At 38.6% G+C, this 23,411-nt stretch overlaps 1 protein-coding gene across 3 annotated transcripts; it reads right to left on the reverse strand.

Annotated features, from left to right (window-relative positions):
* Positions 1 to 923: 923 nt before the first annotated feature.
* On the reverse strand, positions 924 to 21,322 carry pcmtd1 (protein-L-isoaspartate (D-aspartate) O-methyltransferase domain containing 1). Of its 3 annotated transcripts, none has more exons than XM_068341328.1 (6): positions 20,867 to 21,322; positions 9,024 to 9,483; positions 8,492 to 8,594; positions 8,117 to 8,288; positions 3,708 to 3,831; positions 924 to 3,424 (listed from the first exon to the last, which is right to left on the reverse strand). In XM_068341328.1, the coding sequence occupies exons 2-6, from the start codon at positions 9,328 to 9,330 to the stop codon at positions 3,051 to 3,053; spliced, it is 1,080 nt and encodes a 359-aa protein (XP_068197429.1). In that variant the 5' UTR covers positions 9,331 to 9,483; positions 20,867 to 21,322; the 3' UTR covers positions 924 to 3,050. The 3 variants fall into 3 exon arrangements, with proteins under 3 accessions (XP_068197429.1, XP_068197431.1, XP_068197430.1); XM_068341330.1 differs by having other exon boundaries at positions 20,863 to 21,322; XM_068341329.1 differs by having other exon boundaries at positions 20,842 to 21,322.
* Between the last annotated feature and the right edge of the window lie 2,089 nt (positions 21,323 to 23,411).

Below are 23,411 nucleotides of genomic sequence, written 5' to 3' on the forward strand. Positions count from 1 at the left end.
TTTATTGTGGTTGCACTCACAAAAGGGTAAAAATGCAGACAAAGAAAACAAAGACAACATCTTAAAAGTACCATTTTACACCATTAGTAATTAATATGCCCTATACAGAGATGGTTTTCTTCAGGGAACTGGATGACCGTTGGATGTCATTTCCTCCGGGATTAATAAAGTATCTATCTATCTATCTATCTATCTATCCTATAAGATGGTGACCACTCTTCAGTCTGTAAATGGTTTTCATGCTGTCACTTTTGCTCAACTGTACCCACTGGCTTTCATCTGAATTCCAGTGCTGGCTGGTCCACAACTGAAGAATAACATCCAGCATCCCAGTCATGCTTCCTGAGCCATGGAGCTAGTGCACAAGTCATTTCTTCTCAGTCTTTGAACATTTTTTAGAAGTGGTTGAGTATAACAAGGGATTTGTTAACATTTGGGATTTGGTTGATAAAGATATTGTCGCAATCTTCTTATAAATTGTGTTTTCACATTCGCAATCAGTCAAGAATGACCAAACCTTGTGTCTTGAGAATCTTCAAATTTGTGAGTGTTACATGTTTAATCCATTGAGCTTTCATAGGAATAGATGGGCCTTTTGACAAATATGAGGAAATGAAAGTTCATTTGTTCATTAAAACCTAACATTTGCATTGACAGTCACACAATTTGAAACTCAACCGCATTCAGAATCTGAGAGAGATAACGTGTGTGATTGTAGATGGAAAAATGTCCTCTGGTATCAAAGTGGCAGAAAAAAAATCCTTAAAAAGTTATTGTGGGAATCGCCGAGAATGCAAGTGGCACCATTACTACAGCGTCTCCTTTATCATCATTTCATAGCAAGGGTAAATCATTTGACTCCTTGACAAGAACGGACATACATGAGTAACAAAATAAGACGCTAAACAGATCAACTGCAATGATTAAAAGAGGCATAATGCAATTGGGTCCTTTATTTTTGTACCAGAAAATTTATGGAGAAACATCTGACTTTCAAAATGAAACAGACACACTATGGGAATCAACCTTGGCCTGATAAACGGTAACAGAACTGTTTGGGCTCTTGACAAATCAACTTAATAGAAAAGCACACAATTTTTTATGACTTGGTCTTTGCTGCGTCTTTGTAGTCAACTCCAGTCCACTTTGAATCTAATCACAGCATTCCCATTAACTTTGGTGCAAGGTTTGACTGGAGACTTTAAGCTCCCTCATTTCAAATACTTAATGTTCTCTCTAATTAACAGTTATATTTAGATAATGGTGTAGAAGCTGTTGGAGGTCTGCAATTGGTCATGCTGGCATGGGACTCTGCTGTTATTGGTAATTAAAAGCAGATAAATTATTCTGTTATTGCTTACTTGCAAAGCTTTCTAATGCATGTGGAACCAAAAAAACGACCTCTTCACACAAAATACAAATAAAATCATAATCACCCCCGTGTTTTTAACAAAATATTTTTCATTACATTGGAACAAAATGAAGACCTACAGCATTAATATATCTCATCTATTTAACAGACAGCAGTGGCGTTTTGAGCTAGAGTTCCCAGTGTCAAGATACAGTACAGCCGATCGGCACTACAAAAAACAAAAACAAATGCAACTTAAACTGTTTGCGGACTCATGACAACAATACATTTATATAATTTTTATATTGAATAGAATTCATATCACCAACATTCAACTCAACTTTAAGAACACTAAAATATACAAAGTAAGATGAATAAAATGTCTAAGTCTGTGACTGTAAAAGAATAAAGGAACGTGAGACATCTATCAGTGATGTGCTGTTTCCTTTTTTTTTCACTCTGGAATGATTTTGCAGAAACATCTTGTATGTAGTTAGGATAAAATCACTGTGCTAGCAAACTCACAGATGTCCTAAAGTGATGGGGATACATTGGCACTTAAAAGCCATCACTATCAGGGAAATTCTGCAAGCAAATTGTACTTTGAATAAACAGGATTTACATTTCAACAAGTCCAGTCCACAATACAAATTAGGCCAAAAAAATGGCACCTTATTTCACATGAGGACTGTAAGAGTAAGGTGCTTTGCTGGACGATTCTCCAGTCCAGGATAAAAAAGGCTCCAAAATACCCAGAGATTCTGATTTGCATTGTTTTCCTTAAAAAAAGAACAGAGCTGTACAGAATTGAAGATTAATCTCACGGCCAGCAAATTGATTAATAATTTACATCCTTTTTATTCTTTTGCCTAGATGTTTCTAGACTTGATCACCTGGTACATCACCTCCGGTGACCAACTGTAAAAAGAGGAGCAAAGTCAGGAAAAACCAACACATATAATATATTCATGCATGTACGCATTAAGACCATAATATCACCTCTTAACCAGCTCTCTTATGAGAGCAAAAATGTATATCATCGCTGAACACTCATCATCAGCTGGTCAATACTTCAATTCTGATATGACTGATTAAAAACTATGTGCATCAACAATGATGAAAAAACAATGGAAGGGAGAGGGTTAATAACCCATCTTATCGTGTAGGATGTCAGCTGTCCTGATGAAAAGTGAGAAAAAGCAAGTATGTAAAGCACCCAGTGGAAAAGTTTACATTAAAAGGTGCCCTGTAGAAAAAATATGAAGAACTCTCGTCTCTCCAGGAAGATGATGATTGACCAAAAACGAAGTATTCAGAAGAGTAATGTCTTAAATTCCCATTCATGGTTATGCTGGAACGTCTTACTCTTGGATTTAAAATGAGGCCTGTCAGCATCATCGACTCTCAGAGGGAGTTAAAGCTTCTAAAAAAGGGGACAATAAGCATCTTAGCATGATAACATTTTAAGAAATATTCTTTGATTTTTTTTTTTACAATTTTTTTTTTTACAATTTTCAATCTGCAGACATGAGCATATAGCTCATGTGAATCATAACATTATCGTCCAATAATATTTATGACGTCTCCTTCCGTTGCAGATCAGCTTTTAATGGAAATAATTGCTACACTTGTACTGAAAGAGTGAGAAAATGTATTTCAGCAGGTGCTGCACCCATAAAGGGCAATATAGTCAATCAAGTCATTTCTCTCTATAGTACAACAAATATGCTTTCAGTGACTCAGGCAGCGGTAAAGCCATGATCTGGTCCCTCAACATGTTCACTTGTTTGAGAATTTCAATGTCGCCAATGTCTCTTTCCTCCTCTTCCTCCACTTCCTTGTGAGCCTCTTCTGGCTGCTCCTCCTCCTCGCTCTCCACCATTTGGGGGATAAGCTGATTTCCTACAAAAACGTAGGTATTGATGCGGCGGCGGCGGCAACGCCTGCGTTTGCGCTTCTGGGGAATTCTCTGCACCATCCCTTTGCCCTGATTATCCTCACTCGCCAGGTCTCTGAGGGTACGGCGTATGTAGATCCGAGAGAGATCCTGCAGGCTGCGGACGGTCACCGGCGCTTAGGACAAAGACAGATGACACACTTCTTCACGGTAATGCACCAGAAAAATGAGAACAATTTCAACAACTGCACCAGTCCTTCAACTAGGTCAGCATAAACAACAGGGGCCGACAAATATGAGGCTGTCTCAGCATTTCATTCATTTCATATTGCTGCAGGAAAAATCTCATCGCATTACTCTGAATCTACTGACTGACCTTAAGATATTGTCTGCTGCACACATCAAGACAAGTTAGGCTCTGTTGACAGTTTTTTCTAATTCGTAGGTTGGAGAACTTACGCAGCTCAACAGTGTCACGCTTCTCTCCATCGGCTCTACTCTGCTGGACCAAGGGGGCAAAGGACACCGCCAAGATGTTTTTGCTCTCCCATGAGCACTGGCCAGTCCTCGTTATCTGGGTCAGCTGCATAAACAGACAAAAGCTGAACTCAACACTTCCACCCTTATAAAATATGAAATATCGTATAACATTCGGGAGCAAGTACTGAAAGCTCAAACAAGTCTTTTCAAAAATGGATTAATTTTTCATGTTGGTGAACTTACATTTTAGCTGTGTGTAGGGTTTTTTAAAAACCCGTCATTGCTTATTGTGCGTTTTTGTGAATTAGTTACTAAACAAAGACGGTGATGCAGCTATATATGTATAGTTTTGCAGTTACCACTGTACACACACACACACACACACACACACACACACACACACACACACACACACACACACACACACACACACAGGTTTGAAGAAGGTTTACCAATGTCATGATCTTACATGAAAAAGGTTCATGAACGAAGAACTCTTTCTCATGAGAACAGATTACCAGCAATGGCCTTCAAGAATCGACGTATAGCATCGATAACACAGTATTGACAACTATGCGCAAAAATAAATGTACCAGACACCAGGGGCTGATCAAATATGTGTGTGCAATGGCACCACAGGGGATACTGTACCTCTTGATGTCTCCAGTATATTTTCAGGGAGAGCTTTGAATGAAGTCAGAGCTGAATTTTCATGAGAACAGTCATTCCACAAGGCAGTACTGCTTACCATGTTCTCACGCAATGTGAAAGTGACATTTAGTGATGGTAAATGCACCTCTAAGCTCCTTTGCCAACAGCCACTGAACAAGAATGTGATAAGGAAACATAAAAGAGAGTAACATTGTAAAGACCCGGGGGGGGGGGGTCTCCAGAGTGAGATTGCTGATATTCTGTCCCACACCTGTTTTTAACTCAATTTTGTGTCAGGTGAGGCTCCAGGTTCGAGTTCTAATTCTACAATATGGTACAGTGGGATTAAAACCATTTCTTCTTTGAATTTACAGAATCATTGAACTAACATATATGCTGCTTTCAAGATCCAAATTGGCCCCCCTGTGAAATAAAAAATGTCTGTGTTTGAGTCAAACTACATGGAAGTATTTAGCACAAGTTTTAAAAACCAAACAAGACCTAATGAAAAGGTTTCCATACACTGACACTGACAACCATAACAAAGAAAAAATGTTCCAAGTGTATTTAAAATCTATTTAAAACTGAAATTCATCTGATTAAAGACATTTCAAGTCCTCTGAAACTTTAGATTTTCAAATCTGCTCATAACTGTTAAAGGAATTGTTTATATGTACATTGCAGAAAAACACTGGCATTAGAAACACTGGTGCATCTAATTATTCTCATGATTCTGGTCTGCCGATTATTTCCTCCTTTAATATGTTATTCGTTGCAAAAGACAAACAAAAAAGGGGGGTGGGGGGAAGCACTTTTTCTTCAAAAGTTGACACCTTCAAATGTTTTATCAGATACAAAGCACAGACATTAAGATGAGCAATATATTCTGAATTTTAAGAAGCTAGAACACATTTTTCATTTTTATATAATTATAATATTACTCACCAAGACTGACTAATTTCGTTAACAACTCACTGTAGTCATTGAATGTAATACTGTCAATCACTTTCTGCTACCAGATCTACCATTGAAATGTCTGCTGTGTGAAGTTGGCCTAGATGAAAGATATCTGATGACTATTTACGATCCTCAGAATAAACAATAATGCAGTGGACTCATTATGTATGTCAGTGAGTGATATGGGGCATTCAAAGCAATTATACCAGTAGATACCTTGAAGCCAAACTTTAAGTTCATTCATACATAGCCTGTGCTCCTTACCTCGCTTTCATAGCAAGTCTTTCTGTTTATAATTGTTCACGTTTAAAATAACAACCCTAAAAACTCAATGGCTTATTATACAAGGCTTATGTTAGGTGTGCCTGATACCTGTTGATCGCAGTCAGCAGGTTGGGTCTGATGGTTTGCCAGTGGGTGAGATAATAATTTAAAGTGGAACAGATCCATTGATGTTTTGGAATATAGCAACCAGATTAGTGTGTGATGATATCCATGTTATAATAAGATACAAATGCACAGGACAAAGAAGGACAAAGGGTTCTTAATGTTGCTCCTTCACATTTAGTGCCCTGCTATACCTATGATGTCAAACAATTTGTCAGCATTTAGGAAGAAGTGATGGCTTGTAATGTCTAGTTTCTTCTAAAAAGCTTTTATTTTTGGAGTTGGAGAGAATTGGGCTTGTGTTAATGAAAGACCACAAAAAGAAGAGAGACATTTTTGAAAATCAATCATAGTGTGGTTACCTTCTGGTTGGAAAAGATTCCCTTGACATTTAGATCTTACAAAGGTCTTTGATTGAAGTTATATTCACAAGGACTTTAAACCAGAGTTTGATCTATTGCCCAAAGAACAAAACTTTCTACGACCTTGTGAATAAAATCCCTCTGCCAAACATTTAATCTCAGTTTGTAGGTCTTCTGTATCTGACAAAACCTTCTCTGCACATAAAAGTAGTGTGGATTAAAGAAACCAGTGTACAGATTTCAGTTGGGTCATGGGTGAGCTGTACTTCTGTGGATAGAATCAAAGCATGTTTCATCAATGGCAGACTTCAATTTTTCAGTTTAAATTATCATTTGGCTGTTGGCAAAGACAAAACTGAATAAAATGTTTTGTGTTCTTTCTACCTGTGAACGATGCACGTCAACTGACAAGAATCTGGTCACCTTTTGTTGTTGTGCCATAAGCTCAGATGTTCATGGGATATTTCCCGGTTGCATAGCAACATTTAATATAGTAAACAGCTAAACCTTGACTGTCTCATTCTGATACTGGAATGTTTCAGCAACTTGTTAGCCCTGTTCAGGCAGGGACCTGGTGTGCCTTCACCCAACTCTGATGTTCTGTCTGAAGGCAATGAAGACGTAATGGAGTGTCAGTTTGTTCCAACTCTGATGTCTGTGGAGGTGGAAACGGCATCAAACACATGTCTATTTGAACAGAGTGTGCCAGTATGGCAGAATGGATGTGATTTAATAATGAGTTCAGATGTAAGCAAACCCAGGGGATTTAAATATGTGGTAGCAACAAGGAGTCCATGTTTTGAGCAACAAGAACAGAAGATGACAGTTATACTGGGAAGATAGCGAAGTATATTATATTTTAGGCACAACTCAAAGTTTGTAGAATGAAGGCATACATCTTGAAAGCACACACTGAGGTGCCATTGGTCCAATCTGAATAAACCAAAGGAATCACAATGAAGGGGAATTCATGTTGTGTAACGCTATCGGATTGAGGCTATTGACTCTTCCCTCTCAGTTTTAGAACAGTGGTCAAAACTGTTGAAGTCATCCGTTTTAGAAAAAATATCTTAATGAGACGATTTCTTGTCTGTTTCCTGATTAAGTCCCGTATTCTCTCTCCAACACCCATTCCTTCTGGGGACGCTTTCTTGGACATGTTGAGAAGGAACCTGGAAACTCAGTGGACTTCTCTGTATTGGACTCATGAACTTTCTTTGGGTTTGGTTATTCTAGACTGCACCATGGACCACTTCTGTTAATGGCATTATTGACGGTCCATCATGGGATTCCTGGACATTTCAAGTGCTGTACAGACCGCCTATGTGTTGGTTCATGTTCTTATCTGTGATTTGATAAGTAACACTGTATGTAACATTTCTGCATTAAAACTAATTTCTGAAACATCAGTGGTTTTATTTAAGACAATGGTGTTGTGACTGGTCACCTCCTATAACTCCAAAGCAGATCTGAGAACATAGCTACATATAGAATGCAATTTTCTAAGTGTTCCCTTGTAAAATTACTTAGTGTGCATTTAAGCATATTGCTCCCTAAGTTCGCTTCAGAAAACACTCAGGTCATATTACTGTGAATATGAAGCATCCACATGCTGGTTCACAGTATCTAACCATGCAAAAAAATTTATACTTCATTTATACTACTTAATTTAAATAGGCCAAAATCTTTGACCATGAATATCATGATATTTGCACTCTTCACTGGAAACATTCCTGACAATCATTTTCTTCACCAAATTCCCAAAATATTGCTAATGCCCTCTGACAGCCATCAAAGTCCACGCACATTCACACATCTACTGTTTTAAGTAAAATATTCATTTATCCAACCTTGTGTGTACTCCAACCACAGCCGCTCAAATCCAAGGGGCATTTGGGGTTCAATAATTCATGTGAAAGTTACACAAACAATCTTCTAGGGCAAAGCTATTTTGCCTTATTTTCCCAAATGTGTTAGTATTTTGAATAACAATCTCGATTTGTTGATTCTGTACCATTTCTGATGGCTTACCTGATCCTCTATAGGCATCACGAGAATGCCCCCAATTTTGAGCAACACTTTCATGTAATTTTCATGGTCCTTCTGCACTCCAGCGCCGCAATAAATGCGATCATATTGGTGGCTGTCTGTTGAGATTTCAAGACAATTCCCCACCTGAAAGACGGGTTCACAGAACTCAAACCTGTGAAAAAAAATATAGTGTGTCATGTAATACACAGGCTCATCATCATCTGCAAGATATTTGTTAACAGGATAAACAACCATTAGAATTAAAAATACGTATATTTTATTTGTGTGACATACAGTAATACGTTTAAATAGAAGGAGTCTTTGTTAAAGGAACAGTTTGGCAAAATGAAATATTTTTGTGAATCATCCACTTACTTATCAAAGCTGTCACTATTCTTTATGAAATCGTCGAGTTTCTCTCTGGCATATTCAACCACGTCCTTATGGAGCTCAACACCATGGTTCACACCAAATGGCCCTAGGAATAAACACAACAGTAACAATTTTAACTGTGTAACGTAGCATGACTTCACATAAAGTAGCTGTAATAGTTTTAGTAAAATAATTTAATGTATTAAAATTGACTAACTTGAGCATTTACTGCTTTAATATAAGATTGTGTACTGGATTTAGCAGTTTTTGAATAGTTTGCCTAATAACGGTTATTAATAGAGGGTACCCAAGAAATGACGAAGGGCGTTTTTCGCAGTTATGACATTTGTTGAACCCATAAATTCATGAATCAAAAAAAACATCTCAATAAATAAACTTTAAAATAACTGCATTCTGATTTATTGGTGTTAATTTACTGTTGCATACTGAGCTTGAAGTTGTTTGTCTAGATATTGCATTTCAACACTTCCCACACATGGAAACCAGCTGAGAAAGAAGAGTCCGCCATGCTTACCAATAATAAGGCCAACCATTGTGCTCAAGTAACCGGTCCCGCTGCCCAGATTGAGGAAAGAGAGTCCTGGCTGTAGTTTGAGGGCCTCCATCACCTCGGAGTATATACACGGAGCAGACAGGTGTATGTTGCCATGCTTCCAAGCCAAGTCTTTGTAGGCACTGTCCCGATAGCTGTCAAGGTAGTAGTCCCCTCGGTCTATGGCTCGAAAAGCCTGTTCTACTTTTTCTGTGCGAATATATTGGGCCTCCTTGAGATTATCAATGAGGTCATCGTTATCCTCCCCAGCACTCACGGCTCCCCCCATGGTGAAAAGAGAAGAGAAACACAGGGGTCTAATTCTGTAACAAGATGAGTGGTTCCTCCTCAGAATGATGAGATGAACAACTGATTGAGTAATGTGGCCACTGCAACTCCTCAGTTGCCCTCAGAAGACGGTCATGTCTCATCAGCAAGTGACCTGAGAGAGATGATAAAAACACTTTGAAGCAAAATGCCTGATCAGGAATGTAGAATCTGCTAAATCTGCAACATCAATGCAGATTTAAGATGCTCATTAAAGTAAAAATTCAACCCTTTTTAAAAAAAACACATCTGGGATTGACTTTTTTAGAAACGCTAAAACATGTGAAGAAAGTAGTGCAGAATGAATAAAATTTTCTGTATCAGTTCTGCATAAGAACCTCATAAACTTAAGTTTTTCAACATATACTCAACATATTGAGGGTGGATTTACTGCAAATAATAAATCCACCAAAAATTATATCTGGAAACAATCCAGCATAACATTTTAACATTGTATGATAATATATAATAATATAATACTACTATAAATAATATTTAATATTTATCATATTTTTAAAAATATATTACAATAATTTAATCGATAATCTGACCAGCAGACTCATGTTATCCAAGGGGCAAGTACAGAAACTTGGAATATGTTTAGGTGAAATAATTACTGACTGTTGTTTGGATCAGCACCGCTTCATTATGCAACTCATTTTAAACAACTATTAAATTTGTGTGGCAAAAACATTTTTATCCATTTAAAGGCACATGAAGATGGATAGGATAAGATGGCTGCGCGTGCACACGCAGTGGCTCCTCTCTCTCCTGCTAGAGCGGTTCTTTCGTGTTTTTTTACTGCCTTGGGTCTGAGAGGACTATAATTTCACGTATGCTGTATGTCGTGCATAGATGGTACATTTAACAATAAATTTGACTATGACTATGAAATTAATTAATTTTCTATCACATAAAACAGCTTAAACTCCCTCATCCAGAAGGGCATCCCACAGGGTCTTCATCACTTTTTATTTTCATCTCCAAGAGCACTCACAGGAGAACTTTACCAACTTATTTTTACTGGAAGAGCACCTTAAAGGCATTTACAGTATTCTTGTTTGGACTGGCAACCCACACGATCAGTCAATTCATCTTGTTTTCTCCAAGAGGGGCTGTTGATCTGTTTTCTCTATGGGAAAATCACACTACAGGCATTTCTTTTTTATTTTAACCACAGGCGTCACTTAATCTTTTTTTTCCACTGGAAAGCACCATAAAGGGAACTTTACAATGTTTGTATCTACCACAAATGCATCTTAGAGGCTTTTGTCTTTCTGAATGTATGGACAGCGGTGGGCAGACAAGTCCCTTGTATTTTGGGTTACACCAAACCAAAAGGGAACAACTACAAAAGTGTGTAAAGGTGGTCACCTGAAACACACATTACTTGAGATCTGAAAGTACTGATGTTGCATGTACTGAGCAACTGGCTTTGCCAAGTACTGCTCATCACAGAAATCGAGAGGAAATTCTTAACACATGGTGGTTTTTAAACATTTACAGATGCTTTGATAACTAAAATGCACCACACTGCCAAGTGTGCATGGAGACGAAGCCAGAAGAGGTACATCTTGTAATATCCCTGCCTCCTCAGCATCTCCACATCTGACAGAGTTCATACAGATTAAATTCAGAGGTTACTTTCCAGTGGGAGGTCTGGTAATGTAATTTTCCCTTTTTCATAGAAAGGAGATGCTGGACATTCATATGAATGACAGGTCTTAACCCAAGGATCATTATCAAACCACTCCTTAATGGCAAATACAAATGACTCAGTGATGCATTATTAGCAGGAGGATAAAGCTTCAGTTCCATCTATCTGACATAAAAAAATATTGTCTGGTGTCAAACTAAAAATAGTAGACTTCATGGAATGTGGCTAATACAGAAACCATATGCTGCAGTCGTTCCTTTTGCTATGCTGAATTTCTCACAGGCACCATGTAGCAGCAGTAACAAGCAGCCCCATAGGGTCTCATTATAAATGACGGAGAAAATTAACAGAAAGTTCCAGTTTTTTAGCTAATTACAAAGCTGACATTTAAATTTGAAGTGCGACAAGTTATATGTAAACTAGTTTGGCAACTTCTTGAGATGCTTGTAGTCTGTTCATTTAAATAATGTTTCAGTTGTTTTCTCCTCAGCCTCATTTGTTTTGAGACTTGACGGTTTCTTTACAGCTTTTCTAATGAGCTAATTAGTCAGTTTTAGACAGACACATACAGTTACTGGGTCAATGTTGGTTGGGGTGAAGTTGCAAGTTACACTTTTAAGGATTACATGCATTACTGTACAATTACAGATCTCTTGGTCAATCCAAAATGTTGACAAACCATCAAACCTGACTATTTAAGAGATGTACATCAATAATAACTATTAGTGTGCAGAATCATTATGCAAGTAACTGAAAAACAAAATCATTTTTTTATGTTCACCAAAATGAGAATAATGGTTAATTTGCGTCTTTTCTTCTCAACACGTTTCTTGCGACCCTGTTGACTATTTGCAACAAAATGTTTGATGGTTCTGTGATCACGCCTCAAAATCTAGATGTTTCAACAGTGCTGCACCTCTCTGAAAGACTTTTTATCGAGTCAATTAAATATTTTATTGGCCTACTTTTTCTAAGGAGAAAAAACTAATAATTATAAGTATTGTGAATAATTATGCACACCTTGATACACTGTATGGTGTTGATCTCCTTAGGCCACATCCTCTCTCATTACACAAATACACATCACCTGATATGCATTAAATCCAATAGGCATTTATACAGCTTGGAGTTGGGAAGTATGGATAAAATGATGATTTGGTCAAAAACTTGCTTCATAATTGTGCACACAGTGTCCTCCCCAAGACCCCTTAAAGAGCAGTCCTTGCAACAACGTTCACCAGTATGTATCAAATTTGGGACAAAATGACATTTCTAAAACTATTTAAATTTAGATATTAATTTTTGCTTTTCCAACTTATCATCCTTAATGAGGTGAATACAAATTTAAGGAAGAACTTCAATTTGGCTTCAGCTTCTCAAATACTGTGACCTTAAATTTTTCCCATGGATGACACATTTTTAGTTTAATGGTCAGCTATCAGAAGGCATGGATGGTAGGGTGTTCTGGATTGATCCCTGGTCCAAATGGAAAATGCACTGATGTCATCTCAGGTCAGGACCGACTGCTCCGATTAGGGACAACTCAGCAAACTCATGCAAAACATGTAACAGATCCTCTGGCAACATGAGATCAAGTCTAGTGCTGTAACCTGATACCAAAGACCTATCCAGGCACGCACCAAGATGGACACAGCAGGGTTTCCTGGCAGTACAAACTGACAGTTCTCATGGTAACCAGCTTTCACAGTGGAAATTCATTTCCGGCAGCTGTGTACGATCATAATTATGTTCCCACCTATGTGGGGGGAAAAAAAGAGTGACATAATTTATATTCATCAAAATAATCACATCATGTTTCTATAAATCTCACAATGAAGCTTTTGCAAGTTTCATTAGTGATGCTGGGATGACTGATTAAAACATTTGTAAGACTGTAATCTGTTGTGTTTCAGTGAAAAATAATGAATACTTTCCATATTGTCTCCCAATAAGTTGAAATGCAAAAATCCTTCTTGTGGGTTTTACATTGCTCGATTTCTTGAGATCACTTTGTGAACATTCTCACTTGACTTTGGCATAGTGGAAAATGTGAACATACTGGATTTACATTAAAGAATGAAATGACAGCCAACAGAAGGTGATGATTTGAGTGTGTAGAAAATTAATTCCATGAAAATTTTCTTTGCAATATCAAATGTGTGCAAACATGCGATTCACAAGAGCAAATAGTTATATAGGTACAATGCTCCTGAAATGGGAATAAATAAGTCATACATGCTAGAAGATTTCTCAAGCAGCTATCCGCCTGAGAAAACCCATTTCCGAAGCCTGTATCGGAAATCGGCACTGTCCCAGACTTCCACTTAATGTTAAAGAGGCGTGTCATCTATGACAGCCCCTCAACACCCAGAGCCTTCAGCATTTCTGGGCGAATCTAATCAACACCCAGGGCTTTGCCACCGTGAAGTTGTTTAACTACCTCGGTCACTTCGCCCAGAGAGATTGACTCGAATTCCCTATCATCCTCAAGCTCTGCCTCTGCGACAGAGGACGGGTCAGTTGGGGTAGTTCAGGTCAGTTCAGGTTTGATGCCCCAGCCTCCACAAGGATGCACGAGAAGTTCCTTTGGAGGTGCGAATTGAAGGTCTTGTGGACAGAGTCCTCCTCCAGACATTCCCAGTTCACCTGCACGACTCGCTTAGGGTTACCAGGTCTATCCAAAGGTTTCCTCCGCCAACTCACCACCAGGTGGTGATCAGTTGACAGCTCTGCCCCTCTCTTCACCCGAGTGTCCAAAACACATCGATCATCGATCGATCACATCGATCGATCATTGACTTCCAACCCAGGGTGCTCTGGTACCAGGTACACTTCTGAGCATCCTTGTGTTCGAACAAGGTGTTAGTTATGGACAATCCGTGACTAGCACAGAAGTCCAACAACATAACACCGCTCGGGTTTAGATCAGGGAGGCCATTCCTTCCAATCACGCCCCTCCAGCTGTCTCCATCATTGCCGATGTGTGCATTGAAGACCCCAGGAGAACAATGGAGTCTCCTACAGGGATCCCATCGAGGACCTCATTTAGGGACCCCAAAAGGCCGAATACTCTGAGCTGCTATTTGGTGCATATGCAAAAATAACAGTCAGTTTTCTCTCCCACAGCCTTGAGGCATATGGAGGCGACCCTCTCATCCACCGGGGTAAACTCCAACACAGCGGCGCTCAGCTGGGGCTTGTGAGTATCCCCACACCTGCCCTGCACCTCACGCCTGACACACCTCCAATCTAAAACAAGGTCCATCCCCTATCCAGGAGTTTGGATCCAGAACAGATGCTATGCGTGGAGGTAAGCCCCACCAGATCCAACTGGTAACGCTCCACCTGCAGCACAAGCTCCGGTTCCTTCCTCGCCTTTGAGGTGACATTCCACGTCCCCAAAGCCAGCTTTTGATGTCCGGGTCTGGTTTGTCGTGACCCCCCATTGTCACTGCCACCCATATGGCAGCGCACCCGACCCCATCGATCTGCCCTGTGGGTGGTGGGTCCACCCGCAGGGAAGATCGAATTCAAAATTCAAAAATTTATTGGAATTCAATACATTGTAATTCAAAACATCATTTCTGTAATATTACTCTTAGTTATATTAATGTAAAACTGTGGATATGTGGATACCGGTGTTGGTTGCTCAGTCTGGCCATTATAAATTTCATGATTACCAGAGTCTTCTTGCAGTGCCACTTGTCCAGCACTTAAATTCATGGGAAGACATCTTTAAAACTAATGACCCTTTTCCCACTGACACGGCTGTTCATATCCACACCAAGCTGAAGATAACTCATGCTGATTTCAGTCGCTCCGTGACCTTTTTTCGATAGCATTTAAATGTCCAATTTTACATAAGTATACCTCAAGATGTGAAAATGGAATGTGATGATATTTCTTGAATATGTTCACAGTCCTAGGAGGATTGGATTTTGATGACTTACTGACCCCTCCACTGGCATGCAACCCTAGGGCAAATTCTTATTCATAATCTCTCATTTTGTATTCGCCTGTGGAGAGTCTCTGTAGAAAGTTTAAGCTCCAGAGTTTTAACAGAAAGAAGATATTTCACTTTTTTTGCCCTTCTTTTTACACATTATATTTAGAGAGAGTAAGAAAAGCTTAGAAGTGGGATAAAAACCATCCATTTGATAGGGCAATATAGTTTGATGCATTTCTATGGTAATATTGACATGAATAATACAAATGAGAGGCTATGTTCTCCATGTTGGATACACAACTTTATTTGATGCATATTGTTTAGTTTAAATGGTTGAACTTGAGTTAAACCAATGAATCAGTGTTATTTTTCCCTGCATATTAGTTTAAGCTCATTTCAGTCAGTGGCAGAAGGCTACACTCATCCTCTCTACTAGACCTACTGACTTTGAGAATGAAATGGTTCAGCATAATAACAGTCCCACCAAGATTTTTGTGGTTTCTTTGATCCCAAATTTCTTTACATATATTCGATACTAAGACATACAAATGGAACACTGACTCAAAAAATGTTAAACTGCTCTTTTGCAACAGTATTTTGGGGCAATGTGTATCACCAATCAATAACCAATCATTGGTCAATCTCTGAGGATACTCACGTTTTTTTCTAACACATTTCATCCCCCAAATCCTGAAAGGAATTTCTTTTTATCATCCATCCTTCATGCACTTCATACTCTCTATGTGGTAGGTCTTTCTGTTCCGTTATACATCATGAAACCTACCAAACAGTAAAACCGTTTAATTAAGGAAACCGAACAATATGGCTGTTCCTCTGACTTCATCTCAAAATAGCAGAGGAGATCTTATGGTGTATTCAGACTGAATGAAATCAGAAAGTGTCGCTTTTATTAATGCATGTTTGCTCATTAGCCACAAATATTGAAGCTATACAGCAGGAAAGACTGGAACTGGAATGAGAGGAATGACTCACTACTAATTTAACAACTGAGATCTTCTAAATCTACCACTACTCTTGTTGTTCTGTTTTTTTGTCTTGTTTTGTTTTTTTCTTTTTGTACATTCATGAAAAGACCTTTTAGAGTTTCAGTTTATGCATGAGATTCGGGTTCCATTTAAAACATTTGTAACTTAATAGGACAAGTCTTTTCCTCAATATGTCACCAAACTAAGCCTTCGTCTGTTTGTGTCTTAGCAATGGCTTTCTGTGCAATCGCTCCGTCTCCAAAGATCTCTTCACTCTGAGTCTGAATACATTTTTAAGACAGCAAACATTTTTTCCATCTATTTTATTAGGTAATGAGAATGATAGCATCACACGACTGTCAGCCCGATCTGTTAATTGCTGTCACTGTGTGACCGAGGCGTCCAATAAAACCAACCTAGTCTTTGTAAGAAGACATTATTGGCTCTATCTTGTCAAATGTGTGCATCTGCAACTAATTAGGTTTCAAAATGACAACAGGACAAAACAAGACACTTGCAGATAGCATGTTATGCCCTGGGAAATTATTATTATTATTTTGTTTTTTCATGCATGCTACCATCTGACATTTTTAATAGACATGATTAAAAGAGAACATGAGCAGAAGCATCATTTTATGAAATTGTTCATTTCAGCAAACTGATTTACTGTTATGATGGTTCATAATGATTCTGGCTGTTCAACTAAAAATCTGCTACATTTCTCTCTCTTATGTGACACTTCAAAGGTTGACAGGACACTTGCTGGATGATTGGAAAATTAGTCACTATTTTCAAATATACTGTTCAGACAGGTGAGATAGATTTACACAATTGGTGGTTGCACATTTAGTCTTCTAAACTGCATTTTTACCATTTTCAAACAGCAGGTCCACTTCTCTGGCAGCAGGTTACTTCTCTGGCAGTTTATGCATTATTTTTTTAAGTATCTGTTTCATAGGAAGGTTTTTGCAAATGAATATCAGTGCATTGAGAACATATGGTCTTGTAAGTGATTTCTGGCTTTGTACTTTTCTCGTTTTATTGCCATTTATATACCACAAAAGAAAAGGCCAGTGAAATCAATATGAGAACGTGCTGATTTTTCAGTCTGACCTGCTGGGGTTTTAACGGAACTGAAAAGCATGGAGTTGATGACTTTGTTGATACTGAGATTTGAACTGTCGTCCCAGTAGCCAAACATACTCCCAGTATGGTGCTTAATGATTCAGACCAGTTGTTCTGACAGTCTTAGTCACAAAGTGTTTTGAAAACATGCTGAAAAGAGAGAGTTTAACGAGACCACGCAGCTTCTTGAACCGCTAACTGTTTTCTTACAGACTCTACAAGACTCACTGATATTCAGACACCATGAAGCTACCAAAAACATGCTGAATTTTATTTGGTAATTGATCCTCTTTCTATGCAAATCAAGTTTACCAGAGAAGATTTTAAAATTTTTGATTTCCATTGTAACAGTGTAAGCATGCATGAATGGTGATTTTCAAAATCTTTTTTTGCAACTAACCAGGGAAGTAAAGGTGACTGGTTGTTTCTCATCATCTGGGGTCTGTGTAAGGCACCACTGTTCACGTAAACCTAAACACAGTTTCAGATTGGCAACTTCTGGTCATCTCTTCTTAAATAAAAATTAACAAGGACCTGTTACAGATATTTACTACAAGCATTCATCTGTATCTTCAGTGATTATAAGATGTATTTACTGGCTACATTTATTTTGTGTATCTACGTCTTGTATCTCTTTGCTACAAAATAAATTGCCTTTCAGGGACCAAGACAGTTAAGAGATTAAGAAGGGTTTAAGAAAATATCAATAAACGGAAGTGTCCAAGTATTTGCTTCCAATCTTCTAATAACATATCAGTTCACTAAAAACAATGTATTGATTCTGAATTTATAGTTCATATATAAAGACTGGTAGAAGTGGTTGATTTTGTATTGAATTTAAGCCCCAGGCAGCAGTGACATATCCTTGTTCAGCTTTTGGACTCTAATGAAAACCAACTGAGACAGATAGAAGGAAGCACATATGACTCAATTAAACACAGAGAACACTGAAGCCAAAGGAACAATATGTCACGTGCTGACAGTATTGTCAGCACGTGACATATTGTGATAAAGCTGCTTCACCACATTCTTGTCAATACACAGCATACAAAGCTTTTTCTTTGTTACTTATACTGGTATTACATTTTTATATTAACTTCATTGTTCACTTAATTCAAAAAATGCTATAATTTTTGCAGCACTGCACTGATTCAATACCTTAAGTTACTAGTTATCTTATATCTTCACATTAGTATAAAGAAGAGATTTGATAAATCAACCTGAATTACTATTTCTCATAAAAAATACTATAACTACTACCGTAAACCCGTGGAAATTCCACGATAAAACAATAATATTAGTCTTTGTTTGTTTTCTTTTTTTCCTGCGCTGTCACAAGAAAACAAACCGCTGTGTCCAACGAAGCCATAACGGCTCCGTGTGTGCGCGACGTACGAATGCAAAGACGAAGGCCGCTTCGGGGTTACGGTTCGGCCATCCGGGTAGACGCTGGCTTCGCGAGTTCGGTCCTGGTGAATAAAGCAACGACGTTCCCCACGTGACAACGCGAGGTCCGTCACAATCAAAGAATATAAACCGCTACGTTTGACCAAGCCAAAACGGCTCCGTAAGTGAGAGATATGGACAAATGTGAAAACCGGAGCTAACTCGGCTAGCGACCTGAACTTCCAGGTAGACGCCGGAAGCGTGACAGCGTGAAGTTGTCAAGTGAGCTTATTCAAATATATACAGTAGGTGAGGATCCTGATATGATCCTTTTGTTTGTGTTACTTTAAGTACAAGGATATCATGTTAATATAGATTTAAAAACATGCTGCTCTTTATTTATGCCCAAATAAGTATTTTTTTCTATTTTAAAATTGTTTGTACCTCTACATGTAGGGCACGTTTGGTAATATTTCTTAAAGAGCACCCTTTTATGTCCAAGTCTGGACCATATGACTCACCCCTACAAAAAGGAATTATTGTGGAGAAAATCGACGTCTCAAAGCAGGTTTCAACTGGCCGCTGCCGGTACATGCCAAAAGAATAATATATGAGGCAGGGTGTATGAGCCTAACAAAACCACGAGCATTGTGAAGACCAAACAGCATCGCTGGAACAGTGTGTGTGTGGCCAGTTTCAGGAGAAGGATGTCACAGCTCTGAACTGGTCCTGATCTTAGGTCCACTTGGAAATTTGACCACTGTGGAAATTTCCCTACTGTGAGACAATTAAAAGGCTTATCTTATCTCACCTTATCTTATCTTACTTGAAAACCAGCAGGGATTGTTCTCTGACACGGCACAACAGTGACAACATCATCCAAAAGTTGGACCACTTTTTGTTTTGTGAATAAATAGCCAGCAAAAGTTGTTTTTTTTAAAGGTGTGGCAGTAGATCAGTCAACTTGGTTTTAGACTGGGGACCGGAAATCATCGGCTCAAGGCCCGTGTGGTTCAAAACATTTGGAGTGTGAGCTGGCAATGGGAGGTGTCGGTTCACCTCCTGAGCACTGCCAGAGTTCCCTTGGGCAAGGCACTGCCCTACAAGCTGCTCATTTGGGGAGCACCAAAAAGGAGCTGCCCGTCACTCTGCCTCCCAATATATATATATATATATATATATATATATATATATATATATATATATATATATATATATATATATATATATATATATATATATATATAAAAGATCATTTCTCCAAAGGGATTATTGCAGTGCATTTCTTCTTTCTTTTTCTTCCCCTAAATACAATTTGGTGTTTTTGTAAAACACAGTTGTGTATTTCCAAATCTATTGAATGTATTTGTATTTTTTGGCATGTATCGGTTTTGCATCAAACGAGTACAGGACTTTTATTGCTATACTACAGTATTTCTATACAAGTGAAATATGTAGCTCCTCTGCCACAACAGACGATAAAATGAGGTTGTAGTTTATCTTCATGCAGTAATGTTCCCAGATGTTCCCAAGTCGTCAGAACTGACACCTGATGAAGCCAATCAGCGCTCGCTACCTGATCACGTGCTGCGGTTGCCACACAAACGGCTGTCTGACAGCCAATCAGGTGGCTCAAATATTTATTCGCAGTGCGTGTGACGACGGAGCAAAACAACAACATTGTTTTCGTTAAAAAGGTTGTCAAGCATTCATTTTGCATGTCTGTAATCGTGTCCCTCCACGTCTGTGAGCACAACATGACTCATGAGGAATCCCCCCGAAGCCACGGACACACACCGTGCGGGTGTTTGCGGGTGTTCATCCAGCTTTTGTTCCCACTTGTCCACCGCCAGTCCGCTGCAGTGCGATTAGCTCCTTCTACAATGGCTACTAGCTTAACCGGCTTGTGTCACAACAGGGAAGAATCACAGAAATGGTGGTTTCAACAACTCTTGCTTGGAATATCCCACGAAAACAATCACTGTAACGATTCTTCCGAGACTCTTTCCGTCTGGTGAGAGAGTCTCGGAAGAGACGAGGCTCCTAAAATGTGACAAAGACAATTAAAAAAAGCGATTTTTCACACTCATTTGCTCCGTTTCCAGGTGAAATGACCGCCTTGTCTTTGGCTAATGGCGCAGGTTGACGGTCAGGGCCGGACGTCACCGTTTGGAGTGAACCCCGGCTAGCGTTAGCCTGTACGGGCCTCAGTGCGCCATCATCAACACGGACAAAGCAGGTTTGGGAAAGTCGCGTCTTTATACTTGCGTTACACAACAAGCAAACCGCATCGGCCGCCCGGAGGCTCACCATTACAGGAATTACAGATAAAAGCCAAGTTAGCAACAGGAACATGTGGATCGGCGGCTCTACCTTTAAATCAGCTGAACGTACTCACAATTCCGCGTCGTATGAAAGTCCTTGTTCCTCGGATGTGCAACGTGACGATCAGTGAAAGTGACTTTCAGACGTTTGCGGTTCCCTTCGGAGACCGAGAAGCAGCGACTGAGCCGAGCCGAGCAGTTAGGAGAGCGACAAAGGTGAAGGATCGGAGAGCCTTTATGTCGAAGTGGAAGAGAGAAACAGCTGAGGAGAGGATGTAAACACAGGTCACGTGGTCATGTGATTTTAAAAATGTCCACAGAGGGAAGCACTGTTGCGCTCGATCTATCTATCTATCTATCTATCTATCTATCTATCTATCTATCTATCTATCTATCTATCTATCTATCTATCTATCTATCTATCTATCTATCTATCTATCTATCTATCTATCTATCTATCTATCTATCTATCTATCTATCTATCTGTCTATCTGTCTGTCTGTCTCTTGTTAGGGATGCACACATTTGAACGCGTATGGAAGTCACAATAATTAAAAAAAAATATTTATATCTGCCTTATTTTTATTTATTTTTTTCTTGACATTGTTTGTGTATGTGTGTAAAAAGTTATGTAGCTATATTTTTTTTTAAGAAAAGTATTTACAGGAACTGAAGGATTAAATTTAAATGTGATTTAATGTGAATTTGTTGAGCAGGGTTTTTTTGTTGTTGTTGTTATTTCCCTGTTGAAATTATCTTATTTGAAATCTCTGTGTTCCAGTATTTCAAATCAAAAAAACACATCTTTTGATCAATCTATTGCTAATGGTTCCTGATCGTTTGTGACAAGCCTGTTCATTATCAGTTCCTTTATACCAGAAAGTAAAAATTGGGAAGATCCTGAAATGCCTCTCTGACCTCGTAACCTCACACATTTCCCCGAAGGAGAGGACTAAATTTAGCCTGCAGATGGTTTCTTGTATATACTGGAAGTGTGGCAATGGGTAATCATCAGGTTTAATAAGGACACACTCATGGTCAGGGGTTTTAGCAGTTAACAGCTGCTGAAGGCTGACTGTATACTGTACTTTTCTGATAAATAACATGATTTGTATTTTTTACTTCAGACGACAAAAACTCACTTCTCTGTCTAAAACAGTTTGTTGATTTAGTGTCAAGATGGCTGACAGAGCAAGCTTTTTGTATGTTTTTATGTCTAGCTCTCCTGCAGGATGTCCTCCACGCTGAAATGTTTGTTTACGTCCTCATTCAGTGGTTAGATAATATAACAGAGAGGAATGAGTTCTATTTAGATGACCATAAATACACCGTTAATTTTAGAATGTAAAATGGATTTGTTCATACTTCAGGTCATTTTTGGGTTGTTATTTGTGTCATGGCCATAACTGGTCTGACTGAAGAAGCCATCCTCAAGTATTGTCTGTTTTTAGCCTCATTATTAGTATGTGATACATGAAACCAGGGCTGTCGTCAAGATTTTGGGTTAGGAGTTTCACCTCTGCTATAGATTTCCCTAACACTAAAAAAAAAATCACATGTAGAATAAGTTACATAGGTAAATTATTCAATAGGATTATGTCTGATTACTCACTTTTTATCATTGTTTATCATGGCATTTTAAAGACAGTGTCTATATAATTAAATTTAGCTTAGAAGACAAACGTGTGCAGCAACTCTTCCTCAGGTTCTTATACTATTGAATAAGGACATGACATCAGCGTCCTCAGGAGTACCTTAGCTATGGAATATGTATTACATAAAAATTATACTCTGTTCTATTTTGGTGAAGTTTGACTCTTCAGTGAATGAAGAGTCAACATTGCATACTATATAGCAGAAAGGTTGGCTGAGGTCGCACCCAAAGAGTGTGTCAAGTGGTTGTCAAGCTACTTTATATATCTGCATCCTGTCCCCAACACTATCAGACTGCATGCTCAGCATAAACTATACTACAGGAAGCCAGAGCCCAGGTTGGCACGATGCAAACTAAGTTTGTGGTAACACTGAAGCAACAGCCTCATTCTTTTAATGCTGTGTTGTTGCTGTACTACAAATTAAACTTTGGTTTATTTTCTGAACAACTTGCTGCCTTTGTTGAGGTGTCCACTTCAGCATACTGACTAATTTTTGACTTGAATGATGGTCTGCAATTACAGACAAGACAGATATTTGAGTTTTGGCAGGAGGTTTGAATGTAACTGCAACCTTGTTTGTACCAGATGCAAAAATGAAAATGTGACTTCAGAATCATTTTAAAAAGGTTTCGAGTGAAATAGAATAGAATAGAATAGAACAGAATAGAATAGAATACCTCTATTGTCATCACACACAAATGTTGAGTGGTATTTTAAAGACAATGCTTGGTGCAAAGCTATAGAATAGATACAAATAAGATTTCAATCATACTCTAGTTTGGAAGTCATCCATATGTTATTTTTACGTGTTTCAAACTCAGGGCCCGGGGGCCAAATGTGGCCTGCCACATCATTTTAAGTGGCTCACGAGAGCATAAAAGGTGTGTAAAAATAAATAGGTCAAAAGTGTGCTTTGACCAAAACTACATTTCCCACAATGCAGTAATTAAGACCATTTTAACAT

The sequence above is a fragment of the Antennarius striatus genome, chromosome 18, assembly GCF_040054535.1.
Source record: "Antennarius striatus isolate MH-2024 chromosome 18, ASM4005453v1, whole genome shotgun sequence".
NCBI classification, from domain to species: domain Eukaryota; kingdom Metazoa; phylum Chordata; class Actinopteri; order Lophiiformes; family Antennariidae; genus Antennarius; species Antennarius striatus.

Coding starts and splice junctions, on each gene's coding strand:
- pcmtd1 (XM_068341328.1), bottom strand. CDS start 9,330: ATGGGGGGAGCCGTGAGTGCTGGGGAGGATAACGATGACCTCATTGAT. Junction 3,832..8,116: donor TGATGCCTATAGAGGATCAG/GTAAGCCATCAG, acceptor CTGTTTATGCAG/CTGACCCAGATAACGAGGAC. Junction 3,425..3,707: donor GCGTGACACTGTTGAGCTGC/GTAAGTTCTCCA, acceptor CTTTGTCCTAAG/CGCCGGTGACCGTCCGCAGC.